General features: G+C 44.4%; 1 protein-coding gene across 2 annotated transcripts; it reads right to left on the reverse strand.

Moving 5' to 3' along the window:
* Positions 1-8636: 8636 nt before the first annotated feature.
* Positions 8637-19503, reverse strand: tdrd5 (tudor domain containing 5). Of its 2 annotated transcripts, none has more exons than XM_072700011.1 (17): positions 19327-19503; positions 18601-18830; positions 17383-17841; positions 17061-17230; positions 16769-16852; positions 15097-15153; positions 14785-14944; positions 14491-14672; positions 14179-14399; positions 13871-14080; positions 13427-13493; positions 12580-12780; positions 12342-12470; positions 11558-11647; positions 10778-10930; positions 10204-10327; positions 8637-9301 (listed from the first exon to the last, which is right to left on the reverse strand). In XM_072700011.1, the coding sequence occupies exons 2-17, from the start codon at positions 18827-18829 to the stop codon at positions 9144-9146; spliced, it is 2694 nt and encodes an 897-aa protein (XP_072556112.1). In that variant the 5' UTR covers position 18830; positions 19327-19503; the 3' UTR covers positions 8637-9143. The 2 variants fall into 2 exon arrangements, with proteins under 2 accessions (XP_072556112.1, XP_023668959.1); XM_023813191.2 differs by having other exon boundaries at positions 18601-18834.
* Positions 19504-19525: the final 22 nt, after the last annotated feature.

The following is a 19525-nucleotide window of genomic DNA, read 5'->3' on the forward strand; positions in this document are numbered from 1 at the left end:
GTTTTCATCGGTTTCTGATGAAGATGATACAGCAAAAGGCAGCAAACTGAAAGAATTATACCCACCAATGAAAACATGAATACGCTGCAATTAAGTTTGGGTGCGATTCATTCATAACTGGATTTCCGCACGGCAGTCCGACCTTTCATGCACCGTCCATAGTGTGTGGAAACGAGGGGGATGGTAAACAGGAGGGGGACGCGAGGTTAAATTTCAGTACCGCTGGCAGCGCGATTCATGGACGCGGAGAAGGATAAGCTAGGGGTGTACCTGACACCGGGGGCTGGGGCACTTCAGTCTTATCGATTCGTGAAAACGATGAAGCGACGCCTGAAATGATATCTTAGCTTAAAAATGCTTAGTTAAAGAGCTTTCATCAAGTTCATGTCATCCCGACCTCACGGGGGCAAGAACGTACGTCTCCTACAGACACAGATGGCGGCTGAATCACATCATCATGGGAACTACCCACAATGAGTCATTTTTAAGTGTTTTATCACATTTCTCATACACAATTTCAAGTTGTCAGTACATACTCATACGTAGTTTTTACCCTGTAAACAAATTGGTACATTTGGTGGTTGCACAGAACAGTTGTCTGATCCGTCAGGCTTAGATGCCTGATAATACTTCTCAATGTGCAGTGTGTTGTAAGTTTATGGCATTTTTAAAATAAATGGCCCGAAGTAGGTCTATTGCTGAAAACAAGTGAGATATTGAAGATCTATGTCAAATGACACGCATTGCATAAAGCAGGTCTAAAGTAATAGTTATTAAAAGTTTAAATACTGCCTCAATTTGGTGTGTTGGCATTACTAGCATGATCTGAGGTTCTGTTCAGAAGGCTGTTGCAATATTAGCATTTTTAAACAATGGAATTGTACGTAGCTATGTAGATAATAATGGCATATATTGTTATTTTCCGGATGCAAATTTTTCCTTTTTAAAATAATTGTCTCGTTTTTCAGGCCTCTGCCTAGTTTCACATCCCATTCACAACAGACAGAATTTCCTCTCCACCAAGACCAAGATAAGGTGGAGTGAAAATGGATGGTATCTCTATGGCAACCAGCAGCATCCTGGCAAGCGAAAGGTCTGAGTCGGTCAGATCACGGCTAATGTAATTTCCTGTGCACCATTGTACTCTTATCTGATCCTTATCTGTGCAGAGTCTCTTTGGATACACTTAGTCACAGAGTGGATAAATGCATTCTTTTAATGGCATTAGGGTTGCAATAATAAATACAAGACCCATATTCTTCTGGGTGTAAATCATTCTAGGAGTCATCAGTAAATCATATTTTTTATACAGTATGTAAACAAAATGTTTTACCTTTTCAAATATCAGCAGTAGCACAAACAAAGCTGTAATCAAATTAATGTGAGTAGGTTTAGTCCGCTGATTGCTACCAATTCCCCTTTAATTTAAATACACTTTATGCAAAAACGTTTCCTCTGTTTAGTTTCAGGCATGTGAGTTGACAGAGACCTTTCGCTTCCTTCATGAAAGAGATGTGTCTAAGCTCTCAGACAGCATGCCACTATCCTGTGTTTGTCTCTCTCACGATGTCATTTCTGTGTGTCCGTCTCTGATTGCAGCTGTTTCCAAACAACTCTCAACAAAATTAGGGATTGTTAAGATTCTCTGATCTGTGTCGGTGCACTGGCATAAAAGATCACGATACGATTTCCCCGATTTAAAAAGTGTGCACTGGATACAGTTTGGGATGGACTCGGGTGCATCTTTCTGACATGTTTGGATTGGTAAAATCAGATTTATTAATATATAATTATTAGTAGAAGCCCCATGCCTTTATTATTTAGAAATGCGCTAAAAAAAATTTGACTAATAATTTATTTTTGGATTCCCCCTCTCGAAACTGTTTCTGACCAATATTGAATTGCATAGCATCATGTCACATTGAATCACGCTGCACCACAATAGGGGTGAATCATATCGTATCGCAATAGTAGTTGCTTGATATGTATCTTTAATGTATCAGATTGCAGGCAATGCGTCGAGATGTGTATTGCATCAGCCTTAGTGATGGCGTTGCACATTCCTACTAAAAATGTGTTTGACCTACACAGGACACAGGTGACTCAGCGAGTTCACACCTGGACCTAGCATGGGTGTGAACACTGCTGATGCTAACCTGCTGCCCAAACAGTCACCACATGACTCCTCCGGGCCAAACACAGCTACACAAACACATACCACAAGTTTGAATGCTCCCCAATTCTCAGACACACAACCGCCCCACAATAGAGACCATTCACTTTGTGGTTGATGGCCTTCCTATGTATGGTTGATGAGTACAGATTTATAAAACAGCTAAACAGATTTCAGCACTGTTCATTGTGTAGTTGCACTGATGGCGATGCTGGAAAAATGAGGCCTATACAATATGAATCTAATTTCCTGCCTGCAACTGTACAGCCATTAAATCTCAAGGGCTTTCAGGCCGTGTGTGTGCAACGGTACAAAAGCTGAGAATGTGTCTGAAATCGGCCTGCGGGCTTTAAATACTGTGTACGATGTGGGGCTTCTCTGCACGTCACACTGAATCCCTGTGGGTTCTGCATCGCTTACATGCTTCCCTATAAATAAATTTAAATGGAATTGACATCTTTTACGCGCCTGCAAATTCATTTAATTTCAAATGCAACTTTTCAGGCTAAACAGCCTCTGATGTTCTCCATCTTGTATAGTCACTCTTTTGTACTAGTTACAATTAACAAGATGTAACTGGGAAATGTTAGAGACCCAAACATACCAGGACATTGCTACCGGCAACAGTGCTGCACTTTTGTGTTTTTTTTTGCACACACATGTTGCTCCTTCCTCAACCAGTGTTGCATATACTTCATTGTGCAATGATCTCAATAACCTCTACTACATTCAGACTTGCTCACTTTATATCCACTGTTATATTCTCCTAACGTTATTTATCTAAATGTCATTATTCTATTTCATTTTTGTTTACATTATTTCATTCATTGCATTATTGTTTTGTATTTTATTTATATTTTATTATTGCTAGCTATACTGGGTCCGGAGTACCTCATTTTGTTCCCTTCATGTACAACTTGTTTTGGAATTACAATAAACACTCTTATCTTTAAAAAAGAGCTCTTACTGGATTACCAGTCATACTGGGACCGATATTCAGTTAGTGTGAATTACAGCACTACCTCACACACACTAGCAGGCAGCGTTCGTTCATGCGCTTACTGCCATCCTTGTACTAGGGTACTACATTAACGCCTTAGGTCAAAAATAATCCAGGCCGTTGCAGCAGTCTTTTGTGCCTCGTCTCCCCGTCCTCCATCCCACCACACGTCCTGTAGTATCAGTTTATGAGAGAATATTCACAGATTGGGAGGAGAAACACGGTCGAACTGCCCCGCCGAGGTTCTCTCTTCAAGTAATGACTTCAGTTGAGCAATTAAAAAGATGACAAGGAAGAAGCGTCAAGGTCTTTCGTCTCCGGAGGACCAGCATCCTGCCTCAGGGTGAGTGTTGGAGAGCCAAGCCTCTCAGAGACATACTCAGCTACTCTCCGGGAGGTTGGTTAATTAAAAATAGGAGCACACACACACACACACACACACACACACACACACAGAACGAGCAACTGCTTGCTTCCAGCCCAAGTTTTTTTTTTACTGGCACTGGTAGACATCTGCAGAAGAAATTAGGGTTGTAACAGTAGGACCACTGGGTGGGGGGATGCTGAGGTAATGAGGAAATCTGAGAATGTTTTTTTCATTGTGTTCTGCAGAGATGCAAAGTGAATAAGAGGAAAGTTCAGGTGCAGAAAGTAAAAATCCAGACCAAGATTTTGTTTCAACCAACCAGTTGATCATAAAAAGTCACAGTCACAGAATACTAAACTCTTCTTTTGCATCAAATGATAAACACAAAAACTGCCCTTTCTTTTAAATGATCCAGAAACACAGATAAACATGCTTCTTCCTCCAAAATGGTATTCAGCCATACGGTGCTATTTCCGCCTTGCTACCTTACTCAATAGTGCAACAGCAGATTCCTCCAGGGAAACGGTAATGCCTGTTACACACATTAACCAGCAGGGTACCTGCCACCTCTGGCCATCCTCATGTCCTTGACCACAGTGAAGCTCATTCCGCTTCACCTCATTGAAACTGAATCCATAGTCGAAGTGCAGAGCTGCCTCCGCCCAGCGGCCTGGCCCTCCCAGAGAATGGATGGATTTCACGATATGAAGAATGCTCTCCAAAAACACAGTGCCATGATATTTTAATCTGAAATGATTCATTCTGGTTCCCTCGCCACAATACACACATAGGAGGACTTCCTACACCTACAGGGACCTATCAAAGAAAGCCAGACCTCTAATATAGCTGGAAACTTTCCTTATGCAGATGAAATCTACCAGCTGTTCTCAGAACCTACCAGCAGGGGGTAGCTGGCTTGGGGAATTCATATACAAATGCAGCTCACCTCCATCCTAATACCACAACACCGCACTGGATTGCCCAGGCCAGGGGAATTGTCAAAGCTATCACAAGATCAAATTTTTACTTGGCAGTAACTCAAAGCAAACAAATATATACAAAAACATTCGGTCTAGCTCTGTTCCTGAGATTTCTATTGGGATTAATTAAGCTGATCTACCTAGAACAGGTGGGGGCAGTCTGCAATGACAGCTTTATAATCACCCCATCACACTGACCTTTAGCTCATCCAAGCTTCTGAAAACAGATTAAATCACCCTTGAGGAGCCTTTGCTGATATTGGGCAGCGTTTCTGAGCGTCCATTTGGATTTGGCGGCAACAAGCGACACGTATCACGTCTAAGTCTCCCAGTTCCTACCAAGCTATTTCTCATCATCATTGCTCATCAGTTCGCAAATAGTCGCAATTAGCACCGTCCAAATGACAAATCCAATCTTATTGTCACCCTGTTCTTTCAAAGGGGACAGAGGAACAGAAGAGCGCTACGATTTGTGAACGGGAGCTGAAGGTGTAATATTCCTGACGATGCCGCCGGGGCAGGAGGATCACGTTGTGAGCGCTCTTTATATTTAATCCTCGCGGCTGGGGCAGGATCGATACGCCGTTCCCTTCGTCCTTTTCCATTTAGCACATTCAGAGCAAACATTTGCACAGGAACTATCCATTACAGGGGGACGGAAGAGCAGCAGGTACCCGGGGTATCAGTCCTCACAGCGGATGAACCGTTTCCCGGCAGACATTTTTGGAAAAGTGTGTGAAAAGCCACTTTGAGTTCGGGCAGGTGGAACATTTACAGGTTATGTACAGTAAGCACACAATACTGCATCTTACGATTAATTACATGAATAAGGCTTTCTGAACATGCTACTCTGGAAAAAACTGACACCATTCCACATTTCCTGGTTTAATCGTGGCTCTGCTGGCAGAAGGCTACGCTGAAGCAGCAGGTTGCACTGCTAGGGCTATTCATAACAGGCTTCTAGAAGCAGGATTGAAGACCCACAAGGCAAGGAAGGAGCCCTGCTGTCTTCTTCAAAAACATGTACAGTATATTTTACACAGGCGCACACCCATAAATTGAGGAATGAGTGAAACAGAAAATCTTGCTTTGGTCTCTTAAATTTTCCCAGAGCTGTATAAGAACTCCATACTCTGTAAGACCCCCGTGTGACATTATTACTCCCAGAGTTTGCATAGACATGACAGGAAAGGTGCCTGCAGCCTGCCCCACTAACCAGTGTCAGCTTCCCAGCATCCTCCTGATCACCTGACCATTTCTGAGAGTCGTGTGATGGGTGCTTCAGCTCCACGCCATTCACGCCATTCAGCGGGGAAGCCATCTACCGCTCACCACACCATCTTTGGACCATCCCTCTGACCTGGTAGCTGCTAACCTTGCTTCTGCTTCCTTGTATCCCTTATACTGCATCTGTCTCCTATATACAGTGGTACCTCAGAACTCGAATTTAATCCGTTCAGAACTCCGGATTGAATCCTAAAAAGTTCAAGTTGTGATCGAATTTTCCCCATAAGAAATAATGGAAAACCAATTAATTGGTTCCCGGCCCCAAAAAATTACACCTAAATATGTTTTGTTTTTTTTAGCATTTACACACAAAATGAACCGGATAAAACAAGAAGAGCATATACTGTACTAAACACATCTAAGCACATTTATCAAAACAGTAATTTGTAAAGTAAGAAAATAAATGTATCCAAACAATGTGTAAAGTAAAAAAAAAACAATGTGTCCTGCCCCAATCGTTCGCTCCTTCCGTGTGCCACGCCCCCTCGTCAACCCCATGTGGCATCCCCCAGTGATCAGCTGTTTCAGGTTGTTGTCATTAGTCCTCTGTATTTCGTCCGCGTTTCAGTTTGTTCCCCCCAGTCCGGTCATTGTATTGTCCGTCTGCGTTTTGCCTGCCTTACCTGTAATTAAACCCCGTATTCCGCGATACCCTGACGTCTGCGCCTTTGTCTTCGTTCCGTCCCTGCTCAGCACGACAATATTATTATAATTAAATGTAGTAATGGTTTATTATTAATATTAAATTAATTAAGAAATCTTTATTTTTAAATGTATTTTATTATATAATAATTACTGTTACTGTCTGCCATTGCCTAAATGTATTTTTACTGTCTAAATATATGCATTCAGCTAGTGTAAACATGCACGATGCTATCGCAGCGAATGCGAGGCTGAGACTGAAGCTGAGAGACGTGCCGCATGACTCATTTCCCCGCGCGTACAAGTTATCCTAGATTGGCGTTCACGGTTTGACTTCTGAGATTCAGATTGAGTTCTAGCTAATTTTTTTTTTTGAACTGGTTGGTTCGACTTTTAAGAAATTTGAGTTCTAATGAGTTCGAGAACTGAGGTACCACTGTACATGGTAGAGTCTCATGCATGGAATGCTGCTCCATTACTGCTTATTACTTCTTACATCCTCCTTGCTCCTGACATCCTCCACATGAGTCCAGAACCTGGAAAGTGCCTGACCAAAGGTTCTAGATGGATAAATGTACATGATGGAAAGATCAAGGGGAAGATAAATTTTGTGACCTGGAATGTCTAAGTGTGTTTATAACTACGATCTGTGTCACATGGTCAAAACCCAATCAGGGAGGCATCAGCTTTTCCTATGCAAGTGTGCTGTACTGAAAAAGCAAGAATAATTTTAACCAGAAACTTTGGCCAAGGTTTAATCTCTGAGCAGGTTCACATGGAAGAAGCTACAGAAATGGGCATAATTCAGATGACAACTTGGAACACACACTGGAAGACAGGCGATTGACATACTGATGCCACTAAGCTCAGAATGAGCCCGTGAATCTTTGTGGACCTCGTATGCATCACTAAATTTCGATTCTATATTTTTGACCAGTCGATCTACGTTCCTACCCTCACCTATGGTCACGAGTTGTGGGTAGTGACCGAAAGAACGAGATCGCGAGTGCAAGCGGCCAAAATGAGTTTCCTCCGCAGGGTGGCTGGGCTATCCCTTAGAGATAGGGTAAGGGGCTCGGTCATTCGGGAGGGACTCAGAGTAGATCCGCTGCTCCTCCGCATTGAGAGGAGCCAGATGAGGTGGCTCGGGCATCTGATTAGGATGCCTCCTGGATGCCTCCCTGGTGAGGTGTTCCGGGCATGTCCCACTGGGAGGAGGCCCCGGGGAAGACCCAGGACACGCTGGGACACTATGTCTCTCGGCTGGCCTGGGAACGCCTCGGGATTCCCCCAGAGGAGCTGGATGAAGTGGCCGGGGAGAGGGAAGTCTGGGTTTCCCTGCTGAGACTGCTGCTCCCATGACCCGACCTCGCATAAGCGGGAGATAATGGATGGATGGATGGATTTTTGACCATTATCATGATGCTACCGCTGTGGTAGACTTTCTTTGGCATGAAGCTGATTTTCAACCAAAAAAAACACACAAAAACAGATGCGCATGAATTAATACATAAATCAGGGCAGATGACAGGCCTCTGGTTAAGGTCTTCTGGTCCATTCCACTCCACATGATTGACGCATTTCACTGAGCTGCGACTCAGCAGCCATGACCAGAGGGAAGCGAGGTCACAGAACGGTCACGTAGAGGCCTGTTAATAAATGTTTCAGTTCCTACAAGCCGCCCTTTAACCAGCTCAAGGCCTTACCATCTTCAAAAAGCCAGCATCTCAAGCTCAGTCAACAGAAGGACATTTCTTAACCCCTCTTAATAACCCAATTACTCACAAGCAATTCATTTACTAATTTATGTTTGGAAAAAAAACTGATGAGACAGAAAGTGACTGCAGGTCCTGAGCCAGTTAAAACTACACTTCATTTTAACGGTTTTTCAGTTGGCATATATTAGCCATTTAATTGCAACTAATTTCAATTTCTGAGAAATGGGCTGGAATGAAAACCAGTTGGACCTGGTGTTTGCTGAAAGGTCTAATTAATGTCTAAAGTATAAGATCTGTTTAAACCAGGCTACATGTCGATAGAGCGTGCATGACAGAATAGGTCTGACATTTATCTTGCACATAAATCTGGATACAGTTGCTTCTTGCCATCTCTTCTGTCTGGTACAGGTGTTTGTAGCTGCGAACACGCTTCAACCAATCAGGGTTGCTTACATTTTACACAAACAGCTTTTCTTAAACCCTTTATTGACAAAATAAAAAAACACTTCAACTCTTCTTTTCTACAGAGATATCTGTAGCCTTATATAACAACAACAACAAACGATGTGATCGAATTCCATCAACCAATGATAACTTAAGTTACACTCTCACCATACATTGAAGCAAACAAAAATAAAGGAATTCAAAAATTCTCTCTTAAAAGCTAAAATCCGCCTGATGGCGGAAACAACAAAAATAAAGTCCCTTTTTTAAGTATATTTTACTTAATTTATAGATTTATGAGGATTGTGTTTGCACATTTAACCTTCACACAGGAACATTAATCTAACTAAAGAAAAGTTATAACCCAAAATGTCTTATTTTTAGGCAAAAAAATAGAAGTGAAATGTGAAGTCCAGCTTCCCCAGCCGCTTCTCTCGTTACCTCTCCGCACTCTGCCCGCCAGTGCAGCTGCGTCCGCTCTGGGTCTCAGCCTCCCGCCCCACTGGGCCTCAGCCTCCCGCCCCACTGGGCCTCAGAACGCCTTGTGACAGTGCCAGTGGAGGAAGGGCGTCCCAGCAGCCAGGCGGGCCGCGGGCCCCAGAAAGGACCGGGGCGATTTCACTCCACCACCAGGGGCAAACAAGGAGATGAAGCTCTGGGCCTTCTCCGGCGCAGCCAGGGAAGGGGCAACTGGGCAAGAGCAGAACCTCCAGTCAGTGTCTTAGACTAGGAAAGACCAGTGGACTGTAGAGCACAAGTATTATTATTATTATATATAAGCAGTAAAGCTGTGTACACCAATACCCGATTATCAGAGGGTCCAGGAAACCTCAATTAAATCAAAAATACCTATTTCAGCATGATGGAGAACACCTTAAATACCAATTATCCAACTGTCAATCAACATCATTTTTACATACATTTAATAATTACATTTTTGTTACAAAAAAAAAGACAAAACAAAAAACTGACTAAAGATTTGTTATCAGGAATTAATATTCGCACCAAATTCAAATATTTCTCTGACATGATCTGGCACTCATTAAGGTGCGGACATCCACACAGGTGTATACATCCATCTGTACTGAATACATGGTTGGAAGATGGATGGAATTATCTACCTAAATCTATATAAAGAATGTACAAGTTTCTCCAAAGCATGTGTCACACAGAACAGTAAATGAACAGAGTATTTAAACCGACAGCTTTGTCTACGTGATGCATCCCACTTACAGCTAAAACGTTAGACGTTTAGAGTCGACTCCTCTTAAATTTAATTTCCGCGTGAAGCCTTTATCTGAATGCTGCGCGAAAAGGCCCTGCTGTTAGGCAAATTAAGAGGAGCATGACATTAATGAAATGGACCTTATCTTAAATCAGAAAAAAACGGAAGACACCGATCGCCGTGTTGATGGGAAACGAGCAAGTGGACCCAAGCTGGAATCTGGGAAATAGGCTGCAGCCTTGAACTGCAATCAATACGTCCGGCGGAACCCGGGTTGACAGGGGACTAATCTCATCGCGTCCTCCCTCATTAGAGCTGACCCCCCAACCCCCACCCCACCCGCTCCCTTACACACAGCATAGCCTACCTCCCCTGTGGTCCCCCGCTTGTGCTGCCTCTCCAGCAGGGAGTGGTGTGGGCGGTGGGGCCTGGCCAACGCGACCCACCCCCAAGAGTTCCGGCGCCGCGGCATCTCTGCCCACAGTGTCCAGCTGCACGGGGGAGGTTGGGGGCAGCAATCAGAACCTTCTACACACACTTCTAAAGAGCAGGCGAGGTGCCACAGGCTTGGCACACCTCGCTAACCATGGCCTGCATCAGTGTGAAACACAGACCATCCCGACACCAGCTGCTGTTGCAAAGCCAATCAGACAAACACACAAGCCTCAAAGAGGAAAAAAAAAACACACAGAACTATGTTTGATCACGACTAGCAGTAAGGGGGGGGCAGTATGTGGTTATTGGGTCAGGATGCTGTGTCTGTTATCAGAAGGTCACCAGTTCAATTCCCAGCCTTAGCAAAGAGCAAGGCCCTTAACCCCCCACTGCTCCCGGGATAGTCTGACCCTGAAGTGTCTGTTAAACGTACCGATGCTACATGGCGCACCTCCACGGCGACCTGAAGGTCAGCAGGTCACATGATAAGAGAACCAAGTCCTTACCGATGTCTCGTCTCCATGGTTCTTGTTCTGGTTCGCTTCAGTCTTGGGCTCTGCGTTCCTTGCATTCGCAGCAGCAGTGGAACCCTGCACCGGGTCTCCACAGTGCACTGACTCCTTACACAGCAGAGCCCCGAAAGGATTCGCCAGGATTGCCTGAGTTTAAACAAACACCACCATGCAGGGTCTATAACAGAGGCAGCTCCTTCGCCTGCTTCCCCCTTCCGCAGCTAATTAATCTAATTATGCAAAAAGTTTCATTATGCAAATTCCCCTGATGCTTCTCAGTGTTTGTATGATTAAATGACTAAGTCATAATCAAATTCAACAAAATGTCTGAAGACTGACATGTGCATCAAGCTCCAGACTCCTTTTGTTCACTTACCATAAAGTCTCCTGCGAGGAAAATGGATCTTTAAGTTGTATCGGCTACTAAGTCCAGCAGTCAGGCAGAACCAAGACGGCCTTGGAGGGCTACATACGCCACAGCCATGGGGCTAATGTGTCTCTGCTGGTGGTGTCAGCTGTGTGTTTCTGGGACATTGATTGTGTGTGTGTATGTGTGTGTGTGTGCGTGCATGAACCCTGCAATGGACCAGTACTGAGTATACTTGGGATTAGAGGTTAACCGTTATGAAGATGAATAAGATGGATGGATGGATGGATGGATGGATGGGATGTGGAGGAGACCATCGCTCTGTGTATTCACGGGAACTTCTCAAACAGAAGTTAGGGGTGGAGGAGGTGGTATAACAAAAGAGGCAAGCAGTGAGCAGAGCACACCTGGGCCGTCCTGGGGACTTCAGTGATGTCTATGACCTCAAGATCTGGGAGGTCAGTGATGTCGTCCTCTGCTCTCACTGTGCAGGTCTCCTGTGAAGGGAGGAAGGGAGGGAGGGTGACGGACGGACAGACAGCATGAGCTCAGGGTAAAGTGACCGTTCAAAGATCAAATTCAAGAAAAAATTGCCACTTCTGATGAAAATAAGCATTAACGGGAAAACAAAAATAGATGTCCAGCACTCAAGAACATTAAGCGTGTAAATCTATTTTAGTACAGAATTTCAAAAAAAAAAAAAAAGTGAAATGCTCTGGGATTTTTCTGATAATGTGGCTTTAAAAGTGATTCATAGTCCTAATTTACAGGAGTGCCAGCCATTTCCTATTCCTTCTTTTGCTTATTCATAAAACATCTTGGAAAAGTCACAAAACACATTTCTTGTAACAGGTACAGAATGGAGCAAAAAAATGCAAGCAGGCCAACAGTGACCCACTACATTCAGTCTGCATTCCATGGTCATTATCCAAATCAGCAGTGCATGAACATCAGCCCATATTTTGATTTCCTAATGGTTAGTCCAGAATTCTAAAGATGCCCATATATGACACCCCCCCAGAGCTGACGGCACCCGTTCTCCACCGTCTCAGCAGAAAGTGTTTAACTGCCTCTTTTAACCAGGAGCGTCTCCGTGATTAACACAGAGCTGAAGGGCCCACTGGAGCGGAGCCCGGCCCAGAACCTGGACTCTAAAGCGAGATCGTTGGTCTGCCAGCAGGAAGGCCGCACCCTTTGTGTGTCAGGCCCGGACCAGGCGTCCTCATTTGTCCTCGGTCTACCAGGAGAGTCCCAATGGCGCCCAACATCACAAGGTCCCGTCGCCAGATAGAGGGTCACGGGATTGAACTGCATGGAGATCTGGAAACGGCAGACATGACTGTAATTCTTAGAGACACAATTAGGCATCATGAGAATCACTTAGAGGATGGAGTATCCAGAGGCCTATTGGAGAATGGCAGCTACTGACGTGCTGGTTGTCTGAGGCTGGGCACTGGAAGGCGTGGCCCTCAGTCATCAGGGCAGTGTGGATGTAGACATCCTCCTCAGTTTGAGTGTCGCAGAGGAAGACGTGCAGGACGTCCTTCTGGTAGCTATGGATGATAGCCACTAGAGGGTGCTCGCAACACAACTTCTGGAAGTAACTGATAGAGCTCTTGCTCCAGCTGCCCTGCGATAAGAAAAGACACAAACTCAAGTCTACACAGAACCACAAAGGGACTGGAAGCAGCAAGGGATTTGCTACATTATGACAACCCACTCGACAGCAGATATACGTAACACTGGGACACAAGACAGCATAGGGTTCAGCACTGTGGCTGTGTGGGAAGCACTGCAGTCTCACGCCTCAATGGTTGAGGGTCCAAAGTGATATATAAGCAAACGGTACATTACAAACATAAGTCCCGCCCACTCCACTGTGGTTGGAGTGTGCATGTGATTTCCCTGGGTACCTCGCTTTCGTCTCACAGCCCAAAAATATATCTCTGAATTAACTGTAGTGTGTGACTGCACATGTGTCTGCGACAAGCAGCCCAACCAGGGTGTCCCTGCACAGCACCATTGTCCTTCTGGCTCACTGCTAATCTGCACTGAACAAGTGGCTGGAAGATGCATAGATGTAACTATGACTCTGGTCACTTTAATTTCCCATTATTTTGTTAATTCAGCTGTTAAAATTTACTTGTTTTTTTTCTTTGTGCTGTTCTCTGGAAAGGGGTTTCGGCTCAGGCGACTATGTAGCCTGTCCTGAGATCTGATCGGCTGACTGAGTCGCATGAGGACACGTGGAATTCTGAGGCGTCTGCAGCTCTTACACCGACGGGCTGGACCCCGATCAGCGATGAAAGGACAGCTTGGGCGGGCAACTCCGAGTAGCAGGACCTCGAAGAAACATGAAAACCTCAGCAAAGGACTAAGTCACGAGAAAGTCAACGGGCACATTTTTTAGAGGCGCTATTTTAATCTACAAAGAGAATTCTGCATATTCTGACAATTTGCCCGTAACCTTTAAGCTATAATGTTAATTATAGACATCGGCAGATTATTTAAATCATTAGAGGATTTTAAACAGGAATGCTAAATTTTGGACATTCGCCTCATTAAAATAACTTTTATTGAAAGCTAACTTCCTGCTAAACTGAAAATAAAGAAAAGGAACTAAAAAAAGTGCATTTGCTTTATAAATAAAAAGGCATATGTAAACCTACAGTATACAGGAGAATTAATATGCAGGCACTGTGAGAGTCTGTAACACGTACTTGAGGAGTTTCAGGTTCCTCCAATCCACGGTATTGAAGTCTCCATAATCCACGTAGTAGACCTCAACCTGGCTGTCATTCAGAACCCTATGGATGATCACCCGGTAGAACCACACATCCCGCAGTGCTAGGCAGCAAACCTGGCCGGGTCGCACGAAGCTCTGCGGCAGCCGGTACCGCTCAGAGACCTCAGGGCATGTGTAGCAGGTCCTGAGGACACCACAAAAAACATCACGGCTACCAATTCTTCCGAAGCACCGTAGGCTAGCAAGAAACACAATGACACCAAGGATCCTTCAGATTGACACCTCATCTCGATCATCATGTTCTCTAGTGCCCTGCTCTCTGGCGTTCCGTCGAAGCGGATGTAGAAGTGGTTAGGAGACTCCACCCTCTCGACCAGCACGGCCACTAGTGCCCTCTCCTGCCAGCAGGGGGCAGGGCGCAGCTTCTGGTCAAGCAGGGCATCCAGGGGCACTGCACCTCCACCGTTCAGGGGTAGTGGCGTGACTGGGAATGAGTCAACCATCTGATCGTGGATCCACACAAACATGTAAAACATTACTGATTATGTCACCAAAACCAAAACTGATAGGCTTTGAGGTCCGGGCACACCTCACCTGATGAAAACTCTTTTTGGCAACTTTGAAGGTGGTCTCATCCTCCATAACTTCAGAGGACAGTTGCCTATCACCATATTTCTCGTCCCAAGGAGACTCCCCACAGGAGGAGTAGCTGCGTTTAAAGAGTTTTGAATCCTTTGCAGGCTCAATTGCATTGGCGCCTTTAACTTCCTCTCTCCCTGGCAAAGACACGCACAGCCACAATTGAGACAGATTACACATTCTTCGGTCCACTAATAGGATTACAGTTTGAGACTTGCTCACAGATTGAGAATGTTTGGGTAGAAGAACCTGAGCTGTTGTGTCTGTGTTGGATGTCCGTGATGATCCAATGGTTCCCCTCCTTGCCGTATCCAGGCTTCAGGTAGAGGGTTTCACTCAGAGCCTCCACCATCTCTGTCACACTCAAGAAACCACACTGGGCCATGGGAAGGTCCTCCCCAAACATCTTCTAAAGTAAGTTCAACACAGATGTGAGTACCAACAAAATATAGTCCAGTACTTGAAAATAAAATTAATACATAATTACAACAATTAAGTTAATGCAATGTGCTGTTTTCACCAGCTATTGTTACAGAGCTTTTGTGAAGTTGTGTGTTTTACCTTGAACTCTCCAGGAAGCTCATGTATAGATATTCCATCACTTCTCTGAGCAACAACCTGAAAGAAGTTTACACTGCATTACCTCAAAAGACCTAGGATTTCTTACTGACCAGGGACCTGCCATTTTAGTCCTCCATCCACTAGGGGTCAACACAGCTTCCGACAAACTTTTTAGCAATTATGTTACTACTGCAGCTGCCTCTTTATAAATCACTCATCATTAATTAACTAATCAGTTAACCGGCTGTGTGTATGTCTATTCACGGTTATCTACAGAAAGATACTGTACCAACTCAAACTGTAGGCTTACCCTGTTGTAAACTTTTAGTAGGGGTCATAATGTGTACTCAACATTTCACAGAGACAACAAACAAACAAGAAGAACTGTAAAATGGGGCTGAGACAATATTTCAAAACTTTGTTTTAATGGGGCTGTTTTTGTATTCTTCATAATGATGCTGTGATGTATCACAACACACCCATGTGAAGCACCTTACGTGGATTCTGTTGTGAAAGGCGCTATATAAATCAAATTGAATTGAATTGAAAAAGCATGTCAGCATCAGGAAAATTATACTATCACGCACTATGTACAACACATTGTGATAGATGGATGGATGGATGGATGGATGGATGCACTTTATTGATCCTGACTAAAAATATAACAGTACTTTCGTTTTCTTAATAAATAATCTCATTATTAATAAATGCATTGGTTTCAGTGAGAAGCAACACAGCCTGTGGTAAGCCTTCATCACTCCGTTCATACTGTCCAGAACAAACTCAGCCTCAATGCTAATATACACTTCAAAGCTCTTCACAATGCTGTGTCAGCAAGACAATTCACAGCATAGAGTACCTGGCAGAACAAGTCTCAAATCACACATAAGTGGTGGTCTGTGCAAAACAAAAAACATGCATAAAAGAGAAACATCGAATGTTTCCATGGAGCCCTTAGTAACAAGAGACACACGGTCAGGTGTTTCAGGTCAGCTTCCTGTTTTTGCAGGTCAATGGTATTTCCTGCAGTGTTGACTTCCCCCTATTCAGCTGAAATCATCCACCCATTTCTATCATTATTGTGAATATAAAAGTATGTAATACTACAGGATAGAGTAGTTCACTTTACTCATAGAAAAATATTAGTGCTGATGGAATACTAAATCACAAGTATAAGCCGTATTTGTTTCACTCACTGACTAATTATAAGGCATACAAGTGTATAATTAACCATGTACCTCCGCTATGATGACTGCTGAAAACCTGGGGTGAATCTCAATATGCATACTTCACCGTTTTTGTGTTCTGGTGTACCCGTTTTACATCGTATTCCACTGCTAAGACCAGTTCCAATACTCAAGAACAGAAGTACAGAGGACAATAAAAATCCCCGGATGTTGGTCTTGTTCTGCCCCAAATATCAAGGATACATCGATTACATCCTCACCAAACGAGACCAATCCCAAGATTCGTTGCGCCCCAAACTTTGTTACTGGAAGGCAAGTTAGCAAGACCGGTCTTGCCAAAACCGCAAGTACGATCTTAACATTCTTAGTATTGAGATTCACCCCTGGAGTCAGAATGCTAAAATGCAGCTTGACAGCCATAATCATCACATGGTCAAGTAGGAAATCCAGGCAAGAGGACAGACAGTCTCAGGCCTGCAACTGACCTGGCGCAGCTTCTCCTTCAGCTCCGGCCTGACAGCATCACCTGCCCCACACTCAAGGATCTGACTCTTAAGCTGCTCTTCCAGCTATGTAAAATATACCGTCAGTGATCGACAACAACATGACACACACCCTGCGTTCTACAAGGGCCTGTCCCTCCTGCTCTCCTGCATGTTCCACTCTGTATATTTCAAAATCGACTTAATTACTACCTTCATCGCCTTCCTGCTGATTCCTGCTCCTTAGCCAAATAATCACTTACGGTCCAACCAAAGTAATCACGAGCAGACGGACCTTTTCGATGCAATTTTCAAGTGCCCTCTCCTCTTGATCAGGTTCTGGCTGTAAGTGAGGACCCTCGATGTGAGGCTTCCCATCTCCCAGTGAGACACTGGGGCCACTTTTATGTAGAAGAACCGGTCCGCTTGCCCAGTTACTCAACAGCCTGGATTTATCCTTAACCACTAGAATTAACAGAAAAGGACCTTAACCTACTGAACGGGCACTGCAAGAAACTAACAAAAAATGCCCAAAAGACAAACAAATCATGAAAATCAACTTTTTCAGCTGCTGATCAACAAACTCAGATTTAAATACATATTAAACTTGCGCACACCTGAGTCCTGTGTGGGTTTGGCTGTCAGTCCTTGCTGTAGTCCAGTCGATGTCCACTTCTGGGCATAGTTCAAAGACCCGGTATCACTCTTAAGTGATATCAGCGATCCCTTCCTGCCCTGCTCGATGGCTACGAAGTCTGAGGCCGCCGCCAGCATCTCCGCGAATGAGTAGAAGCCGTAGTGCATCACCTGCAGCGGCCGACCGAAGCGCTTAAAGAAACAAGTCTCCAGTTCGGACAGCATGACCGGCCCCTGAGAAAGCAGCTGTCGCAGCTGACTGCGCAACTGCGCAGGAATGGCGGGGGGTGCCTGGCCGCGACGGGGCAGGGCTTGGGCTTGCTGTGCATGGTGATGGTAACCAGGCCACACGTTTACCCTCTTCGCAGACCCCTTAGGTTTGGAGTTGCGCTGCTTTGCTACCAGCTGTTCCATGCCTTTGGTGCTATCATTGCTGACGGCTGCAAAATAAAGGGATCGGGGGGTCAAATGGACGTCCCAGGCTGAGGCAGGCAGTACACAAGTTCCTTCTTACAGCTGAAATCTATTTATAATGATGCTAAACGCTTGTTTCTCAAGCAACCAGTCTGCACCCCCACCCAAATAAAGTCCATCTCCCCCATCTTTCTTCATTGTGACTTACACCTATCGTTGGTGTTACAGGAATATGATGCTATTAGGAAACTCTCCATTATATATGCTATTCTTACAACGATCTTTCTGATAATTGCTTGGCATCCTTCTGTAAGCAGTAATCAGAGGTGGGTAATTCAGGTCCAGAGAAAAAAAAAATCCAGACCAAGTTGTTGTTTCCACCAACTAGTTGAGTATAAAGAGTCACAGTCACAGAGTACTCAACTGGTGGGTTGAAATAAAATCTTGGTCTGGACTTATACTCTTGGGACCTTAACTACCCACCTCTGGCAGTACTACATTATGGAATACAAAGCCAGTTAACAAGCTTAACACACACTAGTGGCCAAAACTGGAAAAATTTCCAGTTCTAGAGAATTTATTCATCTGTTGCTCCGGTTACTTATTTAATCATCCAATGTATGATATTTGTAAACATTCTTTGACTGTTAATAAATATTATCGCCAATATTCGTGTAGTAATTTTTAAAGTGATGCCAAAAATGCTCGGTGTTCCCACAATTTTGGCCACCAGTGTAGATGCGCTCAGGCAGGCGACATGCATCCAGATATGAGCAGCACGTTACCTCTTAGCAGCGTGGTGCCGTCGTCGGAGCAGCTCAGTGCCACCACGTCCGGCATGTCCCGCACCATGTCTAACACATTACGGTAGCCCAGGGCCACGAGGGGCAGGGGGTGGCCTAGCATCTTCAGGTAGTCGCGCTTCAGATGCTCCAGGGCCAGGCCACCCTTAGCCGACACTAGGAGGGAGCGCACATCTTTCTTCAGCGCCTCAATCAACTTCTCCTGCGCCATTCTGACTGCGGGTAAGAGACAGGAGGCCACTGAGTAATATGTAAAGGGGACAGACCGAACTAAAGCTTCGATTACAAAATAGCAAATGTTCCAGTAGCTCTTTGAATTAAATCTTTATTAACGGATTTTTAAACTGCGTTTCAAGATTGCGTGTAGATTAAAACACGTCTTCAGGTCAGCGTCTACTAAAAATGTAGAACTGATCAATACAGATACTAGATAGTTCTAACCCTTTTTTGATATTTTAACTTGCAATTTAATCTGTGTGAGGTAAAATTGAACTGTGGGTATTATTACGATTATTAACAATTGTTCAATACAGCGTGACCGCAAGATACCGTACGCTTTATTTGTCATTGCTACGGGATTGCTCGAAAATGACCCGTTAAAACTCACGCAGTAAGTCACGCACTGAAAGTCAAAGCGCTGAAAAGAAAATAATTTCGCTTAATCAGTTAATGCACTATAAATCTGAGATGTAAAAACAAACACCGAACCTGTGCGGTGTCCACTAAAGTGCAGCGTTTTCTGAGACTGATTGACTATTAATTTTGTAGGCGAGCCAGTACTTTAGGGGCAGTGAAATCGCACAGAAAATGAGTAAAACGTAAAGACAGCCATAACACAGGTCGCTGCTAACGTGATGCGCACCGTGCACCTTCCACGCGCGTGGAGCGCGATCACGTGGTGCCGTCG

This window comes from Paramormyrops kingsleyae, chromosome 15, assembly GCF_048594095.1.
Source record: "Paramormyrops kingsleyae isolate MSU_618 chromosome 15, PKINGS_0.4, whole genome shotgun sequence".
Taxonomy (NCBI): domain Eukaryota; kingdom Metazoa; phylum Chordata; class Actinopteri; order Osteoglossiformes; family Mormyridae; genus Paramormyrops; species Paramormyrops kingsleyae.

Bases quoted from the DNA above. Each gene is read 5' to 3' on its own strand.
- tdrd5 (XM_072700011.1), bottom strand. From the start codon at position 18,829: ATGGCGCAGGAGAAGTTGATTGAGGCGCTGAAGAAAGATGTGCGCTCC. The intron at 14,945-15,096 runs GTAAAACACACA...AACTTACTTTAG, and splicing joins AGCTTCCTGGAGAGTTCAAG to AAGATGTTTGGGGAGGACCT. The intron at 12,781-13,426 runs GTAAGAGCTGCA...TTCTTATCGCAG, and splicing joins TCGGGGTCCAGCCCGTCGGT to GGCAGCTGGAGCAAGAGCTC.